Source organism: Anoplophora glabripennis, unplaced genomic scaffold, assembly GCF_000390285.2.
Source record: "Anoplophora glabripennis isolate ALB-LARVAE unplaced genomic scaffold, Agla_2.0 scaffold446, whole genome shotgun sequence".
Lineage (NCBI taxonomy): Eukaryota > Metazoa > Arthropoda > Insecta > Coleoptera > Cerambycidae > Anoplophora > Anoplophora glabripennis.
Genome location: NW_019416578.1, coordinates 328,096 through 345,660, shown reverse-complemented (window position 1 = coordinate 345,660; position 17,565 = coordinate 328,096). Strand labels below are relative to the sequence as shown.

General features: G+C 33.3%; 2 protein-coding genes across 2 annotated transcripts; both read right to left on the bottom strand.

Moving 5' to 3' along the window:
* Nucleotides 1–1,648: 1,648 nt before the first annotated feature.
* LOC108908722 (zinc finger protein 480-like) lies at nt 1,649–10,046 on the bottom strand. The gene is made up of 5 exons (XM_018712846.2): nt 9,875–10,046; nt 9,519–9,821; nt 9,247–9,437; nt 1,748–2,737; nt 1,649–1,694 (listed from the first exon to the last, which is right to left on the bottom strand). The coding sequence occupies exons 1-5, from the start codon at nt 9,986–9,988 to the stop codon at nt 1,649–1,651; spliced, it is 1,644 nt and encodes a 547-aa protein (XP_018568362.2). The 5' UTR covers nt 9,989–10,046.
* Nucleotides 10,047–10,442: 396 nt separating this feature from the next.
* On the bottom strand, nt 10,443–17,481 carry LOC108908765 (zinc finger protein 91-like). The gene is made up of 4 exons (XM_018712897.1): nt 17,354–17,481; nt 16,998–17,300; nt 16,731–16,915; nt 10,443–12,846 (listed from the first exon to the last, which is right to left on the bottom strand). Exons 1-4 carry the CDS (start codon nt 17,465–17,467, stop codon nt 11,031–11,033), a joined length of 2,418 nt encoding a protein of 805 aa, XP_018568413.1. The 5' UTR covers nt 17,468–17,481; the 3' UTR covers nt 10,443–11,030.
* Nucleotides 17,482–17,565: the final 84 nt, after the last annotated feature.

Here is a 17,565-nt window from a genome sequence, read left to right as displayed (position 1 = left end):
TTATAATACATTTATTTATATTTATATGCATAGGTTACTACAAATTTATTTGCCATTTCAGAGAATAAAAAGAAACTTAAATTACTGCGGTACAAAAGTTATTTGCATGCTTAGAAATTGTTTACAAACACTATTTTCAGTAATTCTGAATTCGAACTGCAATATTCGAATACACCTCTGCATACGTGGTGTTCACTACAAACCGACGGCAAGCAGTGAAGGGTCTCTTCAGGCTGAGAAGGATACGTTGTTTGCCGTTCTACCATTAGCAACTTATGATTTCGACTCATCTGAATTTGCTGGTTTATATATGCTAAGCTTGTATTCAACGTAAAGAATATGTACATATTTACTTGTATCTACCAGTATTGTTCAAATATATAGAGTATTTCAAACAACGTAAGCAGTATCTATCCCTTATTGCTTCCGTTAACTGGCAAAGCAACCCGACTTGTGGAATCAGTTTCTTTAATTCCAGCACTAATCAGCGGACCTTTTTGTGTCAACTGATAACTTAGGAGATATCTCTTTTGACCGGTTTTATAATCGCACGAATGGCATTTCAACACTGCTCCTTGCGGAAGACTTTGTGTCTTAATTGATGTCCTGTAAGTAGTCTCTTCTGATTCGTTTTATAATCGCATTTTAACAACTGTGCTTCGGGGTGTCTTTGTGTATATATTCATGTTGCACAAGACGGTGCCTATACACAGTTTTATAGTTACAAGAATAGCATTTATACATCTACCCCACGGAGATGTCTTTGTGTCTCAGTTGATGTTGTGTAAGATAGGGCTTAAAAACGGTTTTATAATCACACGAATTACATTTATACATCTGACCTTCCCGGAAGGCTTTGTGTTTTCGTCGATGTCGTGCAAGACTGCTCTTTACATGTGTTTTAAAATTGCAGGAATCGCATTTCAACATCTTGAGGATTCCTTTGTGTCTAAGTTGATGTTGTGCCATATTGCGCTTATAATCAGTTTTAAAATCGCACGAGTCACATTTATAGTCCTTCTCCTCGAAAATATCTTTGTGTGTAATTTGATGATGTGCAAGGTGTTGCTTATAAATAGTTTTATAATCACACGAATCACATCTGTATATCTGACCATTGTGGAAGGCTTTGTGTTTTCGTTGATGTTGTGCAAGACTGCTCTTTAAATGTGTTTTAAAATCGCAGGAATCACATTTCAACATCTCGAGGATTTCTTTGTGTCTAAGTTGATGTCGTTCCAAAGAGCCCTTATAATCAGTTTTAAAATCGCATGAATCACATTTATACCTCTTCTCTTCGAAGATGTCTTTGTGTGTAAGTTGATGCTGTGCAAGGCGGTGCTTATTAACAGTTTTATAACTGCATGAACAGCATGCAAACCACTGTTGGTCGTAGACGTCTTTGTGTTTCAGTTGATGTTGTGTAAGATAGGGCTTAAAAACGGTTTTATAATCACAGGAATTACATTTATACATCTGACCTTCCCGGAAGGCTCTGTGTTTTCGTCGATGTCGTGCAAGACTGCTCTTTATATGTGTTTCAAAATCGCAGGAATCGCATTTCAACATCTCGAGAATTCCTTTGTGTCTAAGTTGATGTTGTGCCATATTGCGCTTATAATCCGTTTTAAAATCGCACGAATCACATTTATATCTCTTCTCCTCGGAGACGTCTTTGTGTGTAAGTTGATGATCTGTAAGGTGTCGCTTATAAACAGTTTTATAACTGCACGAACAGCATTTAAACATGTGCTCCTCGGAGATGCCTTTGTGTCTCAACAGGTGTTGTGTAAAGTATCTCTCTTGACCGGTTTTGTAATCGCACGAATCACATTTCAACATCTGTTCTTCGGGGATGTCTTTGTGTCTCAGTTGATGTTGTGTAAGATAGGGCTTAAAAACGGTTTTGTAATCACAGGAATTACATTTATACATTTGACCTTCCCGGAAGGCTCTGTGTTTTCGTCGATGTCGTGCAAGACTGCTCCTTGCATGTGTTTCAAAATCGCAGGAATCGCACTTCAACATCTCGAGGATTCCTTTGTGTCTAAGTTGATGTTGTGCCATATTGCCCTTATAATCAGTTTTAAAATCGCACAAATCACATTTATACCTCTTCTCCTCGTAGATGTCTTTGTGTGTAAGTTGATGATCTGCAAGGTGTTGCTTGTAAACAGTTTTATAGCTGCACGAACAGCATTTAAACATCTGCTCCTCGGAGATGTCTTTGTGTCTCAACAGGTGTTGTGTAAAGTATCTCTCTTGACCGGTTTTGTAATCGCACGAGTCACATTTCAACATCTGTTCTTCGGGGATGTATTTGTGTTTCAGTTGATGTTGCATAAGACGGCTCTTATGAGCAGCTTTATAGTCACACGAATCACATTTAAATTCCCGCTTTCGAGGAACGCTATTGTGTATTCGCTGGTGTCGTATAAGATAGCGTTTTAAAATGGTCTTATATTCACAGGAGTCACATTTGTACATCTGCTCTTCTGGGATGTTTTTGTGTCTGAGCTGATGGCGTGCAAAACGCTTCTTATAAATAGTTGTATAACTGCATAAGTGACATTTTAACACATGCTCTTCGAGGATGTTTTTGTGTTTCAACTGGTGTCGTGTAAGGTATTTCCTTTGTTTCCTTTTACGGTTGCCCGTAGAAATATTTGCGGTTTCCTCAAATTCAGATCGACAGCCACTTGCGCTGTCAGAGTCTTCATCTTCCGAGGGAGATGCTCTGAAAAAATTTCAAGTGATGCATAAGAAAACAGAGATCGATCGATATTTTATGATTTCATACACTTCATAAAAGCATGCATTTAACAGTTTTTGGGTATTTCAGAGTTTTAACATTATTTTCATTGTTTCTTAATGAAGATGGATTTATTTATAAAAGACTAACCTTTTCCAGATAAAAATATTTTCTCAATTTAAAATGGGATACAAATTCAAGATATTAAAAGTAAAATGGTACAAAAGTAAATTTTGCAAATTAAAACTTCTTGGTCGTGTGGAACTTCTACTTTGTTGAAGACCTTATTTAGAAAATTTAAGAATGTGAATTTAATTTTATAATAATTCATCTAATTTTGGTTCAAGTAGAAATAAAAAAAAAGTTAATTGGGACATCAAATATTTATTTTTTAAATTTACATCCCCATTGAAGAAAATTTAAATGAATAAAATTTTTAATGAATTTTTATAAATTTAAGGAGGTATATCGGGTTTACTTGATACAGATGTATGTACTTGAAATTTATATAGCGTATTAGCCAGTGCTCCCTCTGTGCGTCATATTTTTTTGAATCTAGATTTTGAGATACTGTTGTTGAAAGTTGTTCATTTTAACATAGGTTTATATAGCAAAGATGGACAGTGCGGCTCTTTTTTTGCCCATAACTGAGAAAAAAATGTAGAAATTGTGAAACAACACTTTTTATTATACTTATTTTTTATGCAAAACTAATGTAAGTTTTGAACATAGTACAGCTGTATTAATTAAAAACAGAATCCAATAATTGCATTTCTGTCTGACTGATGTGGCAACGTCGCAATCAGCTGACAGCAAGAAGGGAATACATTTGAAAGACTTGATAAAAACGAAATTGATTTCAAACATATACATTTTTCCGAAATCCCATGTACATTGTTATCAACAATAAATTATCCACAACAGATGATTTTTTGTAATGTCTTTAAAAAACTAAATTAATTAAAAAAGTGATATATTTATTGGAATAAAAAATACAGTTGATAAATCATTTTAATATATATATTTAGGGTTACATAAAGTTTTCTTTACTTGATTAATATAATTAGTAATACTTGAGAAAAGATTTATACAGAATAACAAAGGAACATAAATATTTCTCAGCAAACTTTATATCTAAAAAATTAGTTATAGTTGCAAAACTTTTGTAACATTACTAAAATAGAGATGAAAAACACGAACAGTGAGTAATAATGTAATTTCTATCACAGAACCTTCAAAATTGCATCCAACATTTTCTTTGACTTGGACGGGAGATGGGCGCGAAATTCATTTCATTTCTTTAGAACTAAATTAACATAATTATCTTCTCGTTGTTTTACCAGTTCACATGATTTACGGATTTTAAATAAAGGATACAAATCTTTGCGAGGATAATACGATATATTTGCTATATAACGAGCGTTCAAATAAAAACGTGGTCAAGTTGGTTCTGAAAATTTGGACGTAGGGCGTAGCGTATAGCAAATGAACTTAAACGTCATCTGTCAAAGCGCTGTATCGCCGCTTTGTTATTGAAACTGACAGCTGCTATACAGCTCGTTGAGAAATGAGGTTAAGTTGGTCGCTATAAGCTACGCCCTACGTCCAATGTGTCAGAGCCAACTTCGACCACGTTTTTATTTGAACGCTCGTTATAATAATTATATTTTACATAGTTTACACACAATACATTTTTGAACGCGTACGCATCTTTACCCGAATTTGACGCGCAATATCTTCGATGTCCGAGGTCTATAGGTTCGCAGTGTGTTCGACTGCTAGTCAATTATTAGCGCTGTTGCCACATCTACATAGTCTTTATGCATTCATTAAATATAATTTAAAACTACTTAAATATGATATTTTCATGTTGTTAATTAGTCAATATGTATGCTATGTGCATATGAATAGATTTCTTTGCTATATAGATAATGTTTATAGCAAATAATTTCGATAGAATTTAATTTTTTCAAATTGGCAGCGGGTTTTAGTCCCATAAGAAAAGCAAAGGCACCCTCTGCGCTCCTCACTTCCCTCGGACCCCGATATATCTCCTTAATTGAGAATTTTTTGAATTTTAATATAAGCGTTTTCGTAAGTAACTTCACTCTAAACTGTTAAGAAAAAAAAACAGATGAAGAAAATAATTGATAATTGTATGTTTTGGTTTTAAAATCACTGAATAGCCATTTTGGACTGCAATCGGTCATGGTCCCTCATTTTCTAATGCCGATTATCAAAAATTTTGACCAAAACACCTGCTATCTACATAGTTGATGTGTTTAAACATTTATATTCACACCAAACCGTAATATGAAATTTTCAGATCATTGAAAATTAATAAAAAGATTAAAGAGAAAATTGAAAATTATTCCAACTTACTTGTAATCTTCGGATTTTAGTTCAATTTCTTCTGTGATAATATGAAATGGACTCTCTATGGTTCTGTTGTCTGAAATATTTTTAATTTTCTCTTCCACGTTAAAACAGCCCTTTAAAAAACTCGTGTGGGTGTCCAAAGAATCGATGCAAACATTGCACACAACGGGATCTGTGGTGGACGTCAAGTTCTGCAAAAAAAATCTATTGCATATTTTTTTCTGGTATACGAATGAACATGAATATAATTCGAACAAAAATTTGTATTTACCACTTCGGGAATATATTGACAGAGTGTATCGACATCCAGTTCTTTTACTGATGTAAATCCACAGGTGACCACTTGCATACACAAACGACAAATCCTCTCGTCTTCCAACATATCTTTTAAATGCTCTTTACCTCTTTCCTTTAGATAAATTTCTCTTAGGTCGACCGGCGTCTCCATTTCAGAATAGATGTATGGGAAGATACGGTCCTCGGTATCCGTACAGGACGCCTTGAAATTGAATGCCGCAAACAGTTTAAGAGAACAGGCATTGCACATTATAGATTCTTTCTTTTCTTTCTCGTTCTAAAATGTAGATTATATCAGTAATGTCTAAAAATCACAGCGATATTTCTTACTAGTTTTAGTAAAAGAACATCTAGAACTGCTTTAATAGTTTCTTCTATTACTACGAGATTTTCATCATTTACGACACTAAGGCAAAGTCTACAGGACGATTCCTCTTTGAACATGCTTTATAGTTTTTTAACATTAATGCGAAAATATTTTATAAGAAAAAAAATACTCTTCATATAACACGAACTTACAAAAAGTTTATAGGTTATGTTATAATCATAGAACATTAAATTACTAGTGAATTTTATTGTTTTATGGTTTCTACATAACATAAACTTTTAATGTTCTATTCTGTAGAACGTCAAGTTGCAGCGGTTTCAATTTATATGAACTTTTAGGCCGGTGTCCCATGCATCCGAATTCCGACGATACGAAGGTCCGAAAGTGTTCCTATTGGTTAATATACATTCAAATCTTTACCGCTCATTTTCATCCGGAATTTTTAAAATTCATACGACGTCGGAAAAAGTAGAAATAATTTTAACTTTTATCCGAAATCGTATGTTTTTGAACCTCACTTTTTAAGTTTTTAACATACTATGATTGTTGTTTTATATATTTACAGTCAAATAAATGTTATATTATAATGTCGAATGTAGAAAATATAATATTACGTATATTTTCTATAATATATACCTATGGTTGTCATTTGAAAATGATTCTCCTTCATCTTGTAATTTGTAATAAATTCCATGGTTCTATACATGATTTCTATGAGATTAATTTCGGATGCATATTATCATTCGTACGAATTAAAATATTTTCGGATATCGTACATCGGATTTCGGATGCATGGGACACCGGCCTTAGAGTTTTAGCGGTCTTGAGGTAATCACTGTTCATTATAACCTCAATTTCGATTCCCAAAAATGGGGAAACGTCAAGAAAAGTTTAAGATACGTCGTTCCTCCTCTTCTCGGAAGGAAAAACAATTTAACAGATATTACAAATATCAAAATATTTTTATTTTAAATTGTATAAAGAACTACACTCCTTTATAACACAACTATTTATATTTATATACGTAGGTTACAAATTTATTTGCCATTTCAGAGAATACATCGAAACTAAAATTACTGCTGTACGAAAGTTATTTGCATGCTTAGAAATTGTTTATAAACCACTATTTTCAGTAATTCTGAATTCGATGGGACGTGATTTTCAAACTCTGCAATATTCGAATACACCTCTCCATCGTAGTGGCAAGCAATGTAGGGCCTATTCAGGCTGAGAAGGATGCGCTGTTTGCCGTTTACCGGTTGTATAATGGCACGAATGACATTTCTACATCTGCTTTGTGTGTTTGCAGATGTTGCACAAGAAGGCGCCTACACACTGTCTTATAATTGCAAGAACAACATTTATACATCTGTTCCATGGAGATGTCCCTGTCTCCGTTGATGTTGTGCAAGATTGTATTTAAAAACGGTTTTATAATCACAGGAATTACACTTATACATCTGACCTTCCCGGAAGGCTTCGTGTTTTTGTCGATGTCGTGCAAGACTGCTCCTTGCATGTGTTTCAAAATCGCAGGAATCGCACTTCAACATCTCGAGGATTCCTTTGTGTCTAAGTTGATGTTGTGCCATATTGCCCTTATAATCAGTTTTAAAATCGCACAAATCACATTTATACCTCTTCTCCTCGTAGATGTCTTTGTGTGTAAGTTGATGATCTGCAAGGCGTTGCTTGTAAACAGTTTTATAGCTGCACGTACAGCATTTAAACATCTGCTCCTCGGAGATGTCTTTGTGTCTCAACACATGTTGTGTAAAATATCTCTCTTGACCGGTTTTGTAATCGCACGAGTCACATTTCAACATCTGTTCTTCGGGGATGTCTTTGTGTTTCANCATCTGCTCCTCGGAGATGTCTTTGTGTCTCAACACATGTTGTGTAAAATATCTCTCTTGACCGGTTTTGTAATCGCACGAGTCACATTTCAACATCTGTTCTTCGGGGATGTCTTTGTGTTTCAATTGATGTTGCATAAGACGGCTCTTATGAGCAGCTTTATAGTCACACGAATCACATTTAAATTCCCGCTTTCCGGGAACGCTATTGTGTATTCGCTGGTGTCGCATAAGATAGCGTTTTAAAATGGTCTTATATTCACAGGAGTCACATTTGTACATCTGCTCTTGGGGGATGTTTTTGTGTCTGAGCTGATGGCGTGCAAAACGCTTCTTATAAATAGTTGTATAACTGCATAAGTGACATTTCAACACATGCTCTTCGAGGATGTTTTTGTGTTTCAACTGGTGTNTTAGAAACAGAAACCAATAATTGCATTTATGTCTGACTTGAGGATTAATGTGGCAACGTCGCAATCAGCTGACAGTAAGGAGGGAATACATTTGAAAGACTTGATAAAAATGAAATTGATTTCAGACACATACATTTTTCCAAAATCCCATGTACATTGTTATCAACAATAAATTATCCACAACAGATTATTTTTTGTACTGTTTTTAAAAAACTAAATTAATTTAAAAAGGCCAGGAAGCTATGATATTTTTATTGGAATAAAAAATACAGTTGATAAATCCTTTTAATATATTTTAATGGTTTATAAAACCATCAGTAATCCGTACCCAGCAATATTAGGGTTACATAAATTTTGCTTTACTTGATTAATATAATTAGTAATACTTGAGATAAAGGCATTTGTACAGAATAACAAAGGAACATAAATATTTCTCGGCAAACAAAAATTAGTTATAGTTGCAAAACTTTTGTAACATTACTAAAATAGAGATGAAAAACACGAACAGTGAGTAATAATGTAATTTCTATCACAGAACCTTCAAAATTGCATCCAACATTTTTTTTGACTGGACGAGAGATGGGCGCGAGTGTCACTTAATTTTTTTAGAACTAAATTAACATAATTATCTTCTTGTTGTTTTACCAGTTCACATGATTTACGGATTTTAAATAAGAGATACAAATCTTCGCGAGGATAATACGATATATTTGCTATATATAATAATTATATTTTACATTTCCCATTGTTAATGAATCACCCTGTAGATAATGTTTATCGCAAATAATTTAAATGGAATTTAATTTTTTCAAATTGGCAGCGGGTTTTACTCCCATAAGAAAAGCATAGGACCCGCCATGCGATCCTCACTTATCTTGGACCCCGATATACCTCCTTAATTGAGCATTTTTCGAATTTTATTATAAGCGTTTTCGTAAGTAACTTCACTCTAAACTGTTAAGAAAAAAAACAGATGAAGAAAATAATTGATAATTGTATGTTTTGGTTTTAAAATCACTGAATAGCCATTTTGGACTGCAATCGGTCATGGTCCCTCATTTTCTAATGCCCATTATCAAAAATTTTGACCAAAACACCTGCTATCTACATAGTTGATGTGTTTAAACATTTATATTCACACCAAACCGTAATATGAAATTTTCAGATCATTGAAAATTAATAAAAAGATTAAAGAGAAAATTGAAAATTATTCCAACTTACTTGTAATCTTCGGATTTTAGTTCAATTTCTTCTGTGATAATATGAAATGGACTCTCTATGGTTCTTCTGTTGTCTGAAATATTTGTAATTTTCTCTTCCACGTTAAAACAGCCCTTTAAGAAACTCGTGTGGGTGACCAAAGAATTGATGCAGACATTGCAAATAACGGTATCTGTGGTGGAAGTCAAGTTCTGCAAGAAAAAATCTATTGCATATTTTTTTCTGTTATACGAATGAACATGAATATAATTCGAACAAAAATTTGTATTTACCACTTCGGGAATATATTGACAGAGTGTATCGACATCCAGTTCTTTTGCTGGTGTAAATCCACAGGTTATCACTTGCATACACAAACGACAAATCCTCTCGTCTTCCAACATATCTTTTAAATGCTCTTTACCTCTTTCCTTTAGATAAATTTCTCTTAGGTCGACCGGCGTCTCCATTTCAGAATCGATGTATGGAAAGATACGGTCCTCGGTATCCGTACAGGTCGCCTTGAAGTTGAATGCCGCAAACAGTTTAATGGAACAGGCATTGCACATTATAGATTCTTTCTTTTCTTTCCCGTTCTAAAATGTAAATTATATCAGTAATGTCAAAAAATCACAGCGGTATTTCTTACTAGTTTTAGTAAAAGAACATCTAGAACTGCTTTAATAGTTTCTTCTATTACTACGAGATTTTCATCATTTACGACACTAAGGCAAAGCCTACAGGACGATTCCTCTTTGAACATGCTTTATAGTTTTTTAACATTAATGCGAAAATATTTTATAACAAAAAAAAACCTTTCACACAACACGAACCCGCAAAAAGTTTCTAGGTTATGTTATAATCATAGAACAATAAATTTCTAGTGAATTTTATTGTTGTTCTATGGTTTCTACATAGCATAAACTTGTAATGTTCTATGCTGCACAACGTCAAGTTGGAGCGTTTTCAATTTATATGAACTTTTAGAGTTTTAGCGGTCTTTGGGCAATCACTGTTCATTATAACCTCAATTTCGATTCCCAAAAATGGGGAAACGTCTAGAAAAGTTTAAGATACGTCGTTCCTCCTCTTCTCGGAAGGAAAAACAATTTAACAGATATTACAAATATCAAAATATTTTTATTTTAAATTGTATAAAGAACTACATTCCTTTATAACACAACTATTTATATTTATATATAGGTTACAAATTTATTTGCCATTTCAGAGAATACATCGAAACTAAAACTACTGCTGTACGAAAGTTATTTGCATGCTTAGAAATTGTTTATAAACCACTATTTCCAGTAATTCTGAATTCGATCGGACGTGATTTTCAAACTCTGCAATATTCGAATACACCTCTCCATCGTAATGGCAAGCAATGTAGGGCCTATTCAGGCTGAGAAGGATGCGCTGTTTGCCGTTCTGCCGTACGCAACTTATGATTTGGACTCGTCTGAATTCGCCGGTTGTGTTCAATGTAAAAAATATTGTGTACATATTTGCTTGTATCTACCAGCATTGATTAATTATACGGAGTATTTAAAACAATGCTAGTAGTTTGACATGCATCATAAAAGTCATAATCCAGCCCTTACTGCTTCTGTCAACTGGCAAAGCAACCCGACTTATAAAACCAGTTTAACTTTAACTCCAGCAACACTAATCAGTGCATCTTTTGTCTTAACTGATGAGACTAGTTTTATAATGGCACGAATGACATTTCAACATCTGCTTTGTGTGTTTGCAGATGTTGCACAAGAAGGCGCCTACACACTGTCTTATAATCGCAAGAACAGCACTTATACATCTGCTCCATGGAGGTGTCCCTGTCTCCGTTTATGTTGTGCAAGATTGTATTTAAAAACGGATTTATAGTCACAGGAATCACATTTATAAATCTGACCTTTGCGGAAAGCTTCGTGTTTTTGTTGATGTTGCGTAAAGTAGTTCTTATTCTTAGTTTTATAATCGCAAGTATCACATTTATACCACTTCTCTGCAGAGAGGTCTTTGTGTACAAATTGATGCTTTGCAAGAATTTGCTTATAAACGGTTTTATAATTGCATGAATAGCATTTAAACATCTGGTCCTCAGGGACGTCTTTATGTTTTAACCGATGCCTTGCCAGAGTGCTCCCATAAATAGTTCTATAATTGCAGGAATCACATTTCAACATCTGCTCTCGAGGGATGTCTTTGTGCCTGAGCAGATGTCGTGTAAAATGACCCTTTTTAATGGTCTTATAATCACACGAATTGCATTTAAAGAATTGCTCCTCGGTGATGACTTTGTGTCTTAACTGATGTGCTGTAAGATGTTTCTTTTGATTCGTTATGTAATCACAGGAATCACATTTCAACATCTGCTCTTGGGAGATGTCTTTGTGCCTGAGCCGATGCTGTGCGAGAAGATACTTATTATAAGTTTTATAATCGCACGAATCGCATTTATACAATTGCTCCTGGGTGAAGACTCGGTGCCTTAATTGATGTTGTGCAAGACTACTCTTTCGACTGGTTTTGTAATCGCACGAATCACATTTCAACATCTGTTCTTCGGGGATGTCTTTGTGTTTCAGCTGATGAGATGCAAGAAGCCTCTTTTGACCGGTTCTATAATCACAGGAATAACATTTAAACATCTGTTCTTCGGGGATGTCTTTGTGTATCAGTTGATGTCGCTTGAGATCGTACTTATAAATCGTTTCATAGTCGCACATATCGCATTTAAATTCTCGCTTTTCGGGAAGGCTTTTGTGTACTCGCCGATGTTGGGTAAGACAACGCTTTAAAATGGTCTTATATTCACACGAATCACATTTATATATCTGCTCTTCAGGGATGAATTCTTTGTGTCTAAGTTGATGTCGTGCCATAGAGCGCTTATAATCCGTTTTGAAATCGCACCAATCACATTTATAGACCTTCTCCTCGGATTTGTCTTTGTGTGTCAGTTGGTGCAGTGTAAAACGTTGCTTATAAATCGTTTTATAACTGCATGAACAGCATTTAAACAATTGGTCCTCGGGGATGTCTTTGTGTTTCAGCTGGTGTTTTGTAAGGTAATTCTTTTGACTGGTTTTGAAATTGCATGAATCACATTTGAACATCTGTTCTTTGTGCCCGAGCACATGTCGTTTAAAACGATACTTATCAACAGTTTTATAATCACACGAATCGTATTTATACAATTGCTTATCAGTGATGACTCGGTGCCTTAACTGATGTTGTGCAAGATTATCTTTCCGACTGGTTTTGTAATCGCACAAATCACATTTAAACATCCGTTCTTCGGGGATGCCTTTGTGTTTCAGTTGATGTCGCTTGAGATGATACTTAGAAATCGTTTCATAGTCACATAAATCACATTTAAATTCTCGCTTTCCGGGAAGGCTTTTGTGCACTCGCAGATGTTGGGTAAGACAGCGTTTTAAAACGGTCTTATATTCACACGAATTACATTTATACATCTGCTCTTCGGGGATGTTTTCGTGTTTCAACTGGTGTTGTGTAAGGTGTTTCTTTTGGTTTATTTTGGAATTATTTCTGGTTCCCTCAGATTCAAATTGACAGTCATTTGCGCGGTCAACGACTTCATCTTCCGAGGGAGATGCTCTGAAAAAATTTCAAGTGATGCATAAAAAACAGGTATCGATTGATATTTTATGATTTTATACACTTCATAAAAGCAAGCACTGAACAGTTTTCTGAGTATTTCAGACTGTTAATTTTATTTTCATTGTCGCTTTATGAAGATGGATTTATTTATAAAAGACTAACCTTTTCCAGATAAAAATATTTTCTCAATTTAAAATGGGATACAAATTTAAGATATTAAAAGTAAAACGGTAAGAAAGTATATTTTGCAGATTAAAACTTCTTGGTCCTGTAAAACTTCTACCTTGTTAAAGACCTTATTGAGAAAATTTAAGAATGTGAATTTAATTTCATAATAATTCTTCTAATTTTGGTTCAAATAGAAATAAAAAAAAAGTTAATTGGGACATCAAATATTTATTTTATAAATTTACAACCCCATTGAAGAAAATTTAAATGACTAAAATTTTTTATGAATTTTTATAAATTTAAGGAGGTATATCGGGTTTACTCAAATGCACAAATGTACTTGAAATTTATATAGCGTATTATCCAGTGCTCCCTCTGTGTGTTATATTTTTTTGAATCTAGATTTTGGGATATTGTTGTTGAAAGTTGTTCATTTTAACATAGATGGACGGTGCGGCTCTTTTTTGCCCATAACTGAGAATAAAATGTAGAAATTGTGAAACAAAACTTTTCATTAGATAGTACACAGTATTATCTTATTTTTGATGTAAAACTAATGTAAGTTTTGAACATAGTACAGCTGTATTAATTAGAAACATGAACGAATAATTGCATTTCTGTCTGACTTGAGGATTAATGTGGCAACCTCGCAATAATCAGCTGACAGCAAGGAGGGAATACATTTGAAAGACTTGATAAAAACGAAATTGATTTCAAACATATACATTTTTCCTAAATCTCATGTACATTGTTATCAACAATAAATTATCCACAACAGATGATTTTTTATAATGTTTTTAAAAAACTAGATTAATAATTAAAAAAGCTGTGATATATTTATTGGAATGAAAAATACAGTTGATAAATCATTTTAATATACTTAATGGTTTATAAAAACGTCGTAATCATTACCCAGCAATATTTAGGGTTATATAAAGTTTTCTTTACTTGATTAATATAATTAGTAATTCTTGAGATAAAAGCATTTGTACGGAATAACAAAGGAACATAAATATTTCTCAGCAAACTTTATATCTAAAAAATTAGTTATAGTTGCAAAACTTTTGTAACATTACTAAAATAGAGATTAAAAACACGAACAGTGAGTAATAATGTAATTTCTATCACAGAACCTTCAAAATTGCATCCAACATTTTCTTTGACTTGGACGAGAGATGGGCGCGAGTGTCATTTCATTTCTTTAGAACTAAATTAACATAATTCTCGTTGTTTTACCAGTTCACATGATTTACGGATTTTAAATAAAGGATACAAATCTTCGCGAGGATAATACGATATATTTGCTATATATAATAATTATATTGTACATAGTTTACACACAATACATTTTTGAACGCGTACGCATCTTTACCCGAATTTGACGCGCAATATCTCCGATGTCCGAGGTCTGTAGGTTCGCAGTGTGTACAACTGCTAGTCAATTATTAGCGCTGTTGCCACATCTACATAGTCTTTATGCGTTCATTAAATATAATTTAAAACTACTTAAATATGATATGTTTATGTTGTTAATTAGTCAATACGTATGCTATGTGCATATGAGTAGATTTCTTTGCTATATAGATAATGTTTATCACAAATAATTTCAATAGAATTTAATTTTTTCAAATTGGCAGTGGGTTTTAGTCCCATAAGAAAAGCATAGGATCCCCCTGCACTCCTCATTTCCCTCGTATCCCGATATACCTCCTTAAGTAACAAAAAAAATAATAATGAAGTTTACTTTACAGAATATGTTCTACAAATGATCGGAAATTATTGTTAGGTTAAGGTTACTTTCCAATAGCCACTTGTTTATGTTAAAAAGATCATTTGTTATATTTTAGCGATTCTAAAGAAATATCTAAATTTGTATCCCAAAAATAGATTCATCCATGCAAAAATATCGCCATACCTATAATATTAAAAATTATTATTTACAAATAAAGCAAAACAACTCGGACGAAATGCCACATCAATATCTCCGTTATATTTGAATTTAGAAAAACTAAATTTGGTACACTATGTGAGTGTACTGAGAGCATTAGTCGACAGTAAGTACAGTTCAATTGAAGCATTTTAAAGGGTTACATTTAAGAAGATTTTTCTCAATTATCTTTAAATTTATTAGACAAACTTTTCAAAAATTCTACACGAGTCAATGTGAACCGTACGTTAAGAAAAACGTGAAAACGGTTTTATTATGAAACGCAGGCACCGAATCCATCATAATGTAACCTTTCAATTCAAAAATCTTTAAAATACTTCTGCCACTTTAGTAAACAGACAATATTAACTTCATTTTTCTCTAAAACGGTACATCCTATTAAAATTCAACTAGTACATCTTTTTTTTGGATTAGTCTTTGAAGTTTTTAAAACCGTCTGAAATATTAAGAAATCTATATTGTGTTCTAAATTTTAGCCCTCATACCGTCTGCCCTTGTGTCCCTGCTTTTCGTGATAAAACGATTTCTACGTTATTATTGACATGGTTGACATTTAATCGTATACAAATTTTGAATAAATTTTCTTAAATGTATGTATCTGTATCTCGGAATCACAACGTTAAAATAGAAAATGTTATAAGAACTACCCCACTACGTTTTCATGNTTTATGTTGTTAATTAGTCAATACGTATGCTATGTGCATATGAGTAGATTTCTTTGCTATATAGATAATGTTTATCACAAATAATTTCAATAGAATTTAATTTTTTCAAATTGGCAGTGGGTTTTAGTCCCATAAGAAAAGCATAGGATCCCCCTGCACTCCTCATTTCCCTCGTATCCCGATATACCTCCTTAAGTAACAAAAAAAATAATAGTGAATAATACCGAGAGCATTAGTCGACAGTAAGTACAGTTCAATTGAAGCATTTTAAAGGGTTACATTTAAGAAGATTTTTCTCAATTATCTTTAAATTTATTAGACAAACTTTTCAAAAATTCTACACGAGTCAATGTGAACCGTACGTTAAGAAAAACGTGAAAACGGTTTTATTATGAAACGCAGGCACCGAATCCATCATAATGTAACCTTTCAATTCAAAAATCTTTAAAATACTTCTGCCACTTTAGTGAACAGACAATATTAACTTCATTTTTCTCTAAAACGGTACATCCTATTAAAATTCAACTAGTACATCTTTTTTTTGGATTAGTCTTTGAAGTTTTTAAAACCGTCTGAAATATTAAGAAATCTATATTGTGTTCTAAATTTTAGCCCTCATACCGTCCGCCCTTGTGTCCCTGCTTTTCGTGATAAAACGATTTCTACGTTTTTATTGACATGGTTGACATTTAATCGTATACAAATTTTGAATAAATTTTCTTAAATGTATGTATCTGTATCTCGGAATCACAATGTTAAAATGGAAAATGTTATAAGAACTACCCCACTACTTTTTCATGGGGAACACACACTCCAGATTTTTTTAAGTATAATCGGGACACTCTGTATATTGGTTTTAAAATCACTGAATAACGGAAGAAATTGACAATTTCGATCATTCGCTGGTCATTTTGGAAAGCAACCGGTTATGGTCCCTGACTTTTGTCTTTATTTATTGCCAATTATAAAAAATTTTGACCAAAACACCTGCTATCTACATAGTTGATATGTTTAAACATTTAAGTTCACATCAAGCTGTAATATGAAGTTGTAAATGAATAAAAAGACTAAAAAGCAAACTGAAAATTGTTTGGACTTACTTATAATCTTCAGATTTTAATTCAATTTCTTCTGTGACAATATGAAATGCACTTTCCATGGTTTTGTTTGAAATATTTTTAATTTTCTCTTCCACATTAAAACAGCCCTTTAAGAAACTCGTATGGGTGTCCAAAGAATCGGTGCAAACTTTGCACATAACGGGATCTGTGGTGGAAGTCAAGTTCTGCAAGAAAAAAATCTATTGCATATTTTTTTCTGGTATACCAATGAACATGAACATAATTCGAACAAAAACTTGTATTTACCACTTCAGGAATCAATTGACAGAGCGTATCAACATCCAGTTCTTTTACTGGTGTAAATCCACAGATGACCACTTGCATACATAAACGACAAATCCTCTCGTTATCCAATATATCTTTTAAATGCTCTTTACCTCTTTCCTTTAGATAAATTTCTCTTAGGTCGACCGGTGTCGCCATTTCAGAATCGATGTATGGAAAGATACGGTCCTCGGTATCCGTACACGTTGCCTTGAAGTTGAATGCCGCAAACAGTTTAATGGAACAGGCATTGCACATTATAGATTCTTTCTTTTCTTTCCCGTTCTAAAATGTAAATTATATCAATAATGTCAAAAAATCACAGCGGTATTTCTTACCAGTTTTAACAAAAGAACATCTAGAACTTCTTCAATAGTTTCTTCTATTACCACGACATTTTCGTCGTTCACGACACTAAGGCAAAGCCTACAGGACGGTTCCTCTTTGAACATGCTTCACAGATTGTTGTTTATAAAAAATACTCTCATACGTAGCACTAACCTACAAAACATTTCTAGGTTGTTACCATAGAGAATTTAGTTGTTGGTAA

Excerpts from the sequence above, each read along its gene's own strand:
- LOC108908722 (XM_018712846.2), bottom strand. The coding sequence starts at position 9,988 with ATGTTCAAAGAGGAATCGTCCTGTAGGCTTTGCCTTAGTGTCGTAAAT. Across the intron at positions 2,738-9,246 it reads CTAAAATCCGAAGATTACAA|AGCATCTCCCTCGGAAGATG; the intron begins GTAAGTTGGAAT and ends AAATTTTTTCAG. Across the intron at positions 1,695-1,747 it reads GGCATCTCCGAGGAGCACAT|ATCATCAACTTACACACAAA; the intron begins GTTTAAATGCTG and ends GACACCTTACAG.
- LOC108908765 (XM_018712897.1), bottom strand. The coding sequence starts at position 17,467 with ATGTTCAAAGAGGAACCGTCCTGTAGGCTTTGCCTTAGTGTCGTGAAC. Across the intron at positions 16,916-16,997 it reads GTCAATTGATTCCTGAAGTG|AACTTGACTTCCACCACAGA; the intron begins GTAAATACAAGT and ends TTTTTCTTGCAG. Across the intron at positions 12,847-16,730 it reads TTAAAATCTGAAGATTATAA|AGCATCTCCCTCGGAAGATG; the intron begins GTAAGTCCAAAC and ends AAATTTTTTCAG.